A 10,824-nucleotide genomic window follows, 5' to 3' on the forward strand; every position below is an offset into this window, starting at 1 on the left:
ATTAAAACAAAAGAAACGATGCAGAGCTACAACCAAATATGCGTACACACGGCCACACATAAACAGTTCTACTTTACGAGACACTGCGCCACAAGATCCATACAAAAACCCCAAAGAAAAGAAAGAAAGAAGTCGCGACTTCCCTTTGGCTGGTGAGTCCCTCTCCCGCGACCGTCAGCGTGGTCGCGCCCGGCCCCGACCTCTCTCGCGGCCGGCGAACCCCAACCGGCACCCCCCATCCTGAAGCAAAGGTCCACCTCACAACGGGCGCCGCCGCGTTTCCCGTCCGTGCCTTCGTGACACGGCCGCTCGCCAAGGCGTGGGCACAGGATCTCTTCCTGAAGACCAACTCTCCACCAAAACCAACCAACTCTCCACCAGAACCACCAGCCAAGACGAAGAGGAAGAAAAAGCGCTCCTTGCACCCACCAGTGTCCGTCTTTTATCGCCCGGGGCTCCGCCCTTCGCCCCGCCCGTTCTCGGCTCCACCTTCCTTCGAGAGGGTTCCCCAAAAGGGTGTTCCCTCATGCTTTCCCTCCACCCCACTCCGTCCGAGGGCCGAGGGAGTCAGTTTTTGGCTCGGAGCCAGAGAATTACTCCCCCAAAAAGAGGCCCCACCTTTACATGACCTCTGACCTTTGACCTGCATTGCTCTTCCTCCACTCCAAAGCGCGAGGAAGTCAGACGGGAAAAACAGGCGGGAAAAGCCCACCGAGCATCCTTGTTGGTTTTTGTAACCAACAAGGATGCGGATGAGCGATCGTAACCGCACGGAGCCTGTTGAATGGCGAGTGGCGAAAATGTGGTAGCGTAGATGGTGGAGGTGGCGTGGTTGCAGTGTGGTTGGCGCTGTGATGGGGATGGCGTGGTTGTTGAAATGTTGTGTGTTTGAAATAAAAGATAGAAAAAGAATAACGCCTAAACAAGGATCGCAGCCCGAATGGATCACATAAATTCCCTCGATACAACGGGTTTGGGCGAACTACACATGTACTTCGAGATATTTCACCTACGGGCCCTTTATGGTGTAATGCGAATTTCCACAGCCGTAACAATATATATATATATATATATATATATATATATATATATATATATATATATATATATATATATATATATATATATATATATATATATAACATGTCTGATGCATGAAATGATTCCTTAGCCCATCTTTCCATGAAGTGGTGATGTTTACGTCACCGAATTTGTCATGTCCTGACCAGTTTTTGGCTTTTAATTGTAAACTGTCCCATTTACCTTGGCCGATAGTATCAGAGGATTTACATCGCTTGCTACATTGGAGTACACAGTCATAAGGCATTTTGCTTTAGAAAACAAACAATCACTATTATAAGTGATGTATATACCACCACCAGCCAAGATACTTCTTCTCTACACTGTCTATTTCAAATTTCGTTCATGCTGCATTCATTCAACCTTGATCTTCAGTTCATGCCATCGAAGTACAGAGCAGCACACACGTAGGCCTGAAAAAATATAGACAAAATAAAGTTAAAATATGTGAACATGAGTACCAGAATGAGGTTTCCAGGGCATGGATAAGTCATTACATCCCACATTACTGTGGGATGTCATTACTTGTCCTTGCCCAAGCAGTTAGATCGATACAATGGAGAGCAATGGTTTGTTCCTCATCAACCACAAATGTTTACCTGTTTTACCATTGAGATGACCTCTGTGCATTTACTTATAGTTCTACTGTCCATACCCCAACTCAGCATGAAAAGATCTTTCATTGGAGCCTATTATGAAGGCTCTCGGACAACTCTGACAAAGTGCTGACGAAGTTGGAGGCTTGTGGGCTCCGCTTGAACAGGGACAAATGTGCGATCTTCAAACAACGGTTGGAATACCTTGGGCACGTCATCACACCGGAGCGGCTGTTGAAAGGCCCACGGAAGGTGGAGGCGATCCAGTACATGCCACCACCACGGGACAGGACTCAGCTTCGCTCATTTATTGGTATGGCACAGTACTACCAGATATTCGTGAGCAACCTGAGCTCTGAGTTGGCCCCGTTAACACGACTGCTCAGGAAGGAGGAACACTGGGCATGGAGATCCGACAACCAGGAAGCTTTCGATCGTGTCAAGCTGCTACTCACAGAGGATACGGTTCTCGTCCACTACAAGCCGACACGTCCGCTCTTGCTAGCATGCGACAGCTCCGCGTACGGCATCGGAGCAGTGCTATCACACAAGATGGACGATGGTTCTGAGCGACCTGTTTGTTTTGCATCTCGCACTCTGTCGGCAGCTGTGCAGAAATATGCCCAGATCGAGCGGGAGGCTCTCAGTCTCGTCTGGGGAGTGTGGAAGTTTCATCAACACCTGCTTGGTCATCATTTCACCTTGCAGACTGATCACAAACCACTCCAATTCATCTTGGAACCAAAGCGAGGTGTCCCAGTGGCGGCGGCGGCGGCACGAATACAACAATGGTGTTTGTTCCTTGTTGCCTGCAGCTACGATATCCAGTTCCGGGGCATCGAGAAGCATGCCAACTGCGACGGTCTCTCGCGATTGCCTTGCAAGGGGGACCCACCTTCGTCTGAATCATCCGATCATGTTGATGTGTTTACACTGAGCGAAATCCAGTGTGGGCCGGTCACGGCAAAGCAGGTGCTGTTGAATCAGCCCACGATCCTGTGCTCACCTGTGTCGTACAGGCGATCACCACTGGAAATTGGAACGACCTGCCTTCCAACACCTGAGTATCAACCGTTTGCGTCTAAATCATCAGAGCTGTCGTTAGCTCAAAGTTGTATCATGTGGGGTATGAGAACGGTTATTCCCCCAAAGTTCAGGCAACATTGTCTTGAGGAGCTGCATGCCAGTCACCTCGGCGTCGTTAAAACCAAAAGTCTAGCCTGTAGTCTCTTGTGGTGGTCGGGTCTGGACAAGAACATTGAGCAGATGATTAGGCATTGCACTACATGCCAGTCAGACACCGACAATCCACGGCGGGGGTCGTACTTATGGCCGATTCCAGACAGGCCATGGCAAAGGAATCCATGTAGATTTTGCTGGTCCTTTTAAGGGCAAGATGTTTTTGGTTGTTGTTGATGCGTTCCCCAAGTGGCCGGAGGTTGTGGTCATGCAATCCACGACGGCGGAAAACACGTTTGAAAAGCTCCGATCAATCTTTGCAAACAAAGGGATACCCGAAGTTTTGGTTTCTGATAATGGTCCGCAATTTGTTTCTGTTGTTTTTAATGGTTTCATGTTTCAGAATGGGGTCAAGCATCTCAAGTCAGCACCATACCACCCGGCAACGAAAGGCCAGGCTGAATCGTTTGTTAAGACGTTAAAGCGTGCTTTGCGGAGAGGGGAGGGGTCATCTATGCAAGCGATGGTTCATGTGTTTTTGTTACATTATAGAAATGCTGTTCATACAACCACCAGTGATACACCTGTTATGAGTTTGTGTGGGCGTGCATTGAGATCTCGACTGGATTTGTTGAGGCCTTGGAGGTCGGTGTCTGGGGCGGTCTCACGTCCAAGGCTGGTGCGCACCTTTGAAGTAGGGCAGCGTGTAATGGTACGTGATTATTTCCACGATTGGAAATGGGTGCCCGCAGTGGTCTCCGTAATACTCGTGCCGGCCAACTGCTTGTTAAAACTGATGATGGGAAAGTGTGGAAACGGCACGTCGACCAAATTAATGATCGCTGTGCAGCATCACCACCCGTACCGGGTACCATGGGGTCGGGACAAGTGGGACCACCACCTCTGGTTTCTGTTGAACCGCCAATGTCAGACGTGCCAGCACTGACTGGGCTAGCGGGTTCGAGGTGTTTACGTGAATCAGTCCTGCCCAAGGAAAACGAACAAGCTTGTCTACCTGGTGCTCTTGATGCTGAAAATGGGACGAGTCCTACTGGTATGTCACCCCTACCGAGTCGGGAGGAATCTGAGCCTGTATCTCCGAGCTGCCCCGTTCGTCCGAGTCGGATCAGAAAGCGGCCTCAGTATTTGGAGGATTTTGTCTGTTAATCTCTGCCATTTAGAGGGGGAGGAAATGTGCTGTATGTAGATTGGATGCTTGGAGTCACGTGATTGGGGTTTATATTATGTCCCGCCCGCGAGGCGGTGTGCCCTGTACGTCCGTGCCACGCAATAAAGCAGAGTTTCCGCTTGCTCCTTTGTCCGCCTGGTTCGTGAACACGACAAAAAGTCGGTAAAATCATCAAACCAACATAAAGTATGAATTCCTTGACCCAAAAAGTCCCAGAATACAAACACTGTGTAGCATTGTGGGCCAAACCGTTGGAAAGATAATTTCCAAAATGGCCGACAGCGGCCATCTTGGATTTGGGGCTCTCACAGAGTCAGCCCGCATTTTTGCGAGAGGCATGGGGGCTAAATTTTTTATTTAACCCTCATAGAAGACAAATCACTGAGAAATGAACCTATGCTCTCCACGGTCACGGAATTGCTGTAAATGACCCTACAAGTCGGCCAAATGTCAACAACGAAGGTGGAATTTCAAAAATCCTCAATTTTCATCCCATTGACTTGAAATTTGAAGAGGATTTGCACATGAGATCACTGAATTCAACTAGCCAATTATTTTTGAGGTCAACCTCGGCTAAAAGGATCACCCGGAACGTACCAAAGTTTGTTCACGGCATTAAAAAAGAATCGTGCTTTTCGGGGGGTTGCCCCCGCCCCCCCCCCAAATAGGTATTTCCTTTCTCTTTGGAAATTACACACAATTCTGTTTAAACTTGACCACAACCTTCATCACCCATGATGTACCAAAGTTTGTTCACGGGATTAAAAAAATCGAGATGTGAGGGGATCTATGGAGGTGTCCATGGGTGGGTTGTCCCCCAAAATAGGAATTTGTTTTCTTCTCCAAAATACACACATGACTTCAATGAAACGTCACCACAACCTTTATCACCTGTGATATACCAAAGTTTGTTCACGGAATTAAAAACAGTCAGGGTCTAAGGGGGTCTACAGGTGGGGAGGGGTTCTGATGATGTATTTTCAGATTATTTCCAGTTAGTTTTGTGTTTCATTGTCTTTGCAGATAAAGAAATGAAAATCGTTTCTTTTACCAACTCTGCCCAGTTTGATGAAGATCATTTCAATCAGAAAATGCCTTCTTGTCAGGACAATGACAAATCGAGCAGCGTCTCTTTCAACAACCACAAAAGTTGTTTACAGGTGATCAAGCACGTCCAAGGAAACGAGAAACTCTACAAGTGTTCCGTTTGTAACGAGGCGTTTACTACTTCATCGAATTTACATCAACATACAATATTGCATCGCAGTGCAAGTCCCTACAAGTGTTCTGTGTGTCACAAGGTCTTTACTCGTTCATCATCTTTACGGCAACATCAGAACATTCATACGGGGACAAAGCCCTACAAGTGTTCCGTGTGTAACAAGACGTTTGCTGATTTATCAAATTTCCATAAACATGAACGAAGACATTCCGGGGATAAACTATTTCAGTGTTCTATGTGCTCGAAGACCTTTTTCTCTTCTTCAGGTTTAAATTATCACAAACAAACACATTCCGGGGATAAACCCTACCAGTGTTCTGGGTGTAACAAGGCATTTGCTGTTTCATCAAATTTACGTAAACATGAACGAAGACATTCCGGGTATAAACTCTACAAGTGTCCTGTGTGCTCGAAGACGTTTTTCTCTTCTTCAGGTTTAAATTATCATAAACAAACACATTCCGGGGATAAACTATACCAGTGTTGTGGGTGTAACAAGACATTTGCTGTTTCATCAAATTTATGTAAACATGAACGAAGACATTCCGGGTATAAACTCTACAAGTGTTCTGTGTGCTCGAAGGCCTTTTTCACTTCTTCAGGTTTAAATTACCATAAAAAAACACATTCCGGCGATAAACCGTACAGGTGTTCTGTTTGTGACAAGGCATTTACTGTTTCATCGAAGTTACATGAACATGAACGAAGACATTCCGGGGATAAACTATTTCAGTGTTCTATGTGCTCGAAGACCTTTTTCTCTTCTTCAGGTTTAAATTATCACAAACAAACACATTCCGGGGATAAACCCTACCAGTGTTCTGGGTGTAACAAGACATTTGCTGTTTCATCAAATTTACGTAAACATGAACGAAGACATTCAAGGGATAAACTCTACAAGTGTCCTGTGTGCTCGAAGACGTTTTTCTCTTCTTCAGGTTTAAATTATCATAAACAAACACATTCCGGGGATAAACTATACCAGTGTTCTGGGTGTAACAAGACATTTGCTGTTTCATCAAATTTACGTAAACATGAACGAAGACATTCCGGGGATAAACTCTACAAGTGTTCTGTGTGCTCGAAGGCCTTTTTCACTTCTTCATGTTTAAATTACCATAAAAAAACACATTCCGGCGATAAACCGTACAGGTGTTCTGTTTGTGACAAGGCATTTACTGTTTCATCGAAGTTACATGAACATGAACGAATACATTCCGGGGATAAACCCCACAAGTGTTCTGTTTGTAACAAGGCATTTAATCGATCATCAACTTTTCATCAACATGAACGAATACATACGGGGGATAAACCCTACAAGTGTTCTGTTTGTAACAAGGCATTTAATCGATCATCAACTTTTCATCAACATGAACGAATACATGCCGGGGATAAACCCTACAAGTGTTCTGTTTGTAACAAGGCATTTTCTTCTTCATCAAATTTACGTCGTCATCAAAAAATACACACGAAGATACAACTGAGGTGCGAGGACCCAGCGACTTCGGTGTGAATCCCGTGTTATCAGGGAAATGACCAAATACCGGGATCTGAAAAATGAAGTCAAAATAACCTGGAAGTTGAAGAGTGTCGACATTGTGTCAGTGACAGCTGGAGCAACTGGAGTGATGATGAAGAACCTCTCTGAGATCGAAAAAAAGATCCCTGGGAATGGTTTTTAAGAGCATGTTGCAAGTTTAGCAGAAAAGATTAGAGAGGAAAGGGCTAAGTTCCACGATTATTTTACTCAGGATGGAATATTTTCTTCCCTCGAAGGATTTTTTGGAGGATGGGGAGCAAGATTGTTGCAATGGATTTTCACGGGATTACTTCTGATTGTCATTATTTACGTACTCATTAAATGTGCCACCACAGCACTGCCAGCATTGATGACCTGCTGATGAAAAAGGAAGACTGCAAAAGTCATGGTTTCTCAACAAACGCCTCCTGATACCGATCCTAATCCAGAGAGGTTGTTCCATGACTTGTCTGAAATTGGAATTGGAAATCCATAGGTCAACGTCATGAGTGTATTCTGTGATTACGGGCAAATGTTCTTCTAGATGCACTTATCAGCCCTGTTCCCAAACCCTGCACAAGGTGTGTTGAAAAAAACCCGCTTGATCGCCCGAGTGGTGGATCTCCACTGCAATGGCGAAAAGGCCTACTTCTACTGTAGCCTAAAACAGGCCCAGTCGTGCAACCACCTACAGCTCCCTGCTTTGATGGAGAGGGATGGCGATATGATGGGCTCGGCTCTACCATATGTGCTTGGAAGTGACCGCTCAAGGAATGAATGCACTCGTGCGCGGAAATGTATTTCTTATTGATTAAAAAAAAAAAACATTTATTAATCTCCGCCATAGAAGATGGACGGAGGTTACTGTTTTCACCCCTGTCTGTTTGTTTGTTTGTTTGTTTGTGAACAGATTACGGAAAAACTCGACAGATTTCGAGGAAACTTTGTGGGGGGATTAGGTATGGTCCAAGGACCATGCCATAAGATTTTGGACTTGGTCCAAAGTCCAATATGGCCGCCATAGCGGCCATTTTGAAAAAATATTTGAATTTTTGTTTTTGCATTTCTGCATGTTTTGAGTGATTTTCACCCCCCCCCGCCTCCCACAAAAAAATATAGAGAAACAAAGTGATTTCCAAACCCCCCCCCACAAAACAAAATTGTAATAGAAAAAAAACTTAGAAAATTTTGCAACTTTTTTTTCAACAAAATTTCGATTTTTTTTTTGCATTTCTACATGTTATAAGTGATTTCCAACAAAAAAAAAAACATGCCAAAATTATAATTGCGGCTCATTTTGGAACTTCAGGTGGATATACCCACGTAAAATCAATTTCTGTCTCAAGGAATCTCATTATGACGAATTAATTGAGTATGTAAAAGTTAAAAGTAAAAGGGAAAGTTGCAAACTATAACTATGTGAGCACTGTTGATGTCAAATTGAATGAATAGGATATCAGGTTCACTTGAGTGACCAAGCAGTATTGGCGGTGGAGGTTTTGCAATATACCGAGTGCTCCCCCTCTAGTTTTGTGTTGTTTTGCCCTGAAGAGCAAAACAGGGGGGAATGTAGAAGTGGACTTCCTTTTTAGTGGTTTATATAATCAATCTGCTTGAATGTGGGCACCAATAAGAACAGTAACCTCAGTTCATCACTGCAGGTGTTATTTAATTACTGAATATTAATTAATTCATCTTGATGTAACTCATTTTATTGGAACTTGTAATCAAATGTAATAATTTGTGTCTCTCTTTTAATAAGGTCTTATTTTGTGCTGGAGCTCAAGGTCTGCAGCCATTTGGCTCCGTCGAAGTGGCTCCAGCGAACCGTTTCGCTCGCTGCTCTGCTGGATGTCTTGAGAATGCATCCCCCAAATATACCCTCTCTCTGCTCCCTCTCTGTTCTTAGATTTTTAAATCATGTGCTTACCATCTGTGCTGACATGCCATTGTGAAGGAACTATGTCATGTTTGATACGATAGCTTGATATCTGTCCAAAATTGCCTTGCTCGTAGTTGGCCCACTATTCCAGACCCTTGCTCGCTTTACTCTTGTCCGCCTGCGCAGTTTGATGTTTCTGACCGTGGATGATAAGAAGCGCTCTCTGGATTTTCTCCCCTGTCTCGAAAAATCTGTAAAAACAAGAACCATTTCGATTTTGTTTCAGGTCAGCATATCCGGCCTATCGGTGGGATACAAGATACTGAGTGCCGTTTCAGTAACAATTTCTAAAATTGTCAATTTTTATCTGATTGACTTGAAATTTGAACAAGAGTTGCATATTTGGTCATTTAATTCAACCACCAATTATTTTTGAGGTCAACATAGACTAAAAGGAACACCTGCTACGTATGAACGTTTGTTCACGGCATCAACAAAATCGGGTCTTTTGGGGGTTTTCCCCCCAATACAGGAATTTCCTGTTTCCTGAGAAATGACACAATTCTGATCAAACGTGACCACCACCTTCATCACCCGTGATGGACCAAAGTTTGTTCACGGCATTAAAAAAATCAGGGTCTCAGGGGTCTACGGGTGGGGGGGGGAAGGGGTTCTGATGATGTATTTTCAGATGCTTTCCAGTTAATTTTGCGTTTCATTGTCTTTGCAGATAAAGAAATGAAAATCGTTTCCTTCACCAACTCTGCCCAGTTTGACACAGAAGATTATTTCAATCAGAAAATGCCTTCTTGTCAGGACAATGACAAATCGAGCAGCGTCTCTTTCAACAACCACAAAAGCTGTTTAAAGGTGATCAAGCAGATCCAAGGAAACGAGAAACTCCACAAGTGTCCCGTGTGTCACAAGGCGTTTACTACTTCATCAAATTTACATAAACATGAACGAAGACATTTGGGGCATAAACCCTACAAGTGTTCTGTATGTAACAAGTCATTTGCTGATTCATCAACTTTACATCAACATGAACGAAGACATAAGGGGGATAAACCCTACAAGTGTTTTGTGTGTAATAAGGCGTTTACGACTTCATCAAATTTATGTCAACATGAACGAATACACACGGGGTATAAAGCCTACAAGTGTTCTGTGTGTAACAAGTCATTTGCTGATTCATCAACTTTACATCAACATGAACGAAGACATAAGGGGGATAAACCCTACAAGTGTTTTGTGTGTAATAAGGCGTTTACGACTTCATCAAATTTATGTCAACATGAACGAATACACACGGGGTATAAAGCCTACAAGTGTTCTGTGTGTAACAAGGCGTTTTCTCAATCATCATCTTTACATCAACATGAACGAGTACACACGGGGTGTAAACCCTACAAGTGTTCTGTGTGTAACAAGGCGTTTACGACTTCATCAAATTTACATAAACATGAACGAATACACACGGGGTATAAACCCTACAAGTGTTCTGTGTGTAACAAGGCGTTTACTACTTCATCAAATTTACATCAACATGAACGAGTACACACGGGGTGTAAACCCTACAAGTGTTCTGTGTGTAACAAGGCGTTTTCTCAATCATCATCTTTTCATCAACATGAACGAGTACACACGGGGTATAAACCCTACAAGTGTTCTGTGTGTAACAAGGCGTTTACGACTTCATCAAATTTACAGAAACATGAACGAGTACACATGGGGTATAAACCCTACAAGTGTTCTGTGTGTAACAAGGCGTTTGCTGATTCATCATGTTTACCTCGTCATCAAAAAATACACACGAAGATACAACAGAGGTGCGAGGACCCAGCGACTTCGGTGTGAATCCCGTGTTATCAGGGAAATGACCAAATACCGGGATCTGGAAAATGAAGTCAAAATAACCTGGAAGTTGAAGAGTGTCGACATTGTGTCAGTGACAGCTGGAGCAACTGGAGTGATGAAGAAGAATCTCTCAGATCTAAAAACAAGGACAAATGTGTCCAAGAGCCGCGTCCGAAAGGTTTTGTCTTCACCAGAAGAAGAGGAAGAAGAAGAAGAAGAAAAAAACAACAACTTCCGATATTTCGTCAATTGCCTTGATGGAGCCAATAGTGACACCCGTCATGGATGATCGTCGTTCAT

The 10,824-nt window shown here is 43.9% G+C and overlaps 1 protein-coding gene across 1 annotated transcript; it reads left to right on the forward strand.

The window, feature by feature from the left end:
• Positions 1–3,593: 3,593 nt before the first annotated feature.
• On the forward strand, positions 3,594–9,321 carry LOC147007855 (uncharacterized). The gene is made up of 2 exons (XM_085866251.1): positions 3,594–3,909; positions 5,068–9,321. Exons 1-2 carry the CDS (start codon positions 3,594–3,596, stop codon positions 6,777–6,779), a joined length of 2,028 nt encoding a protein of 675 aa, XP_085722377.1. The 3' UTR covers positions 6,780–9,321.
• Positions 9,322–10,824: the final 1,503 nt, after the last annotated feature.

Source organism: Eptatretus burgeri, chromosome 24, assembly GCF_056783735.1.
Source record: "Eptatretus burgeri isolate ZD-2024b chromosome 24, Ebu_testis_v1, whole genome shotgun sequence".
NCBI lineage: Eukaryota > Metazoa > Chordata > Myxini > Myxiniformes > Myxinidae > Eptatretus > Eptatretus burgeri.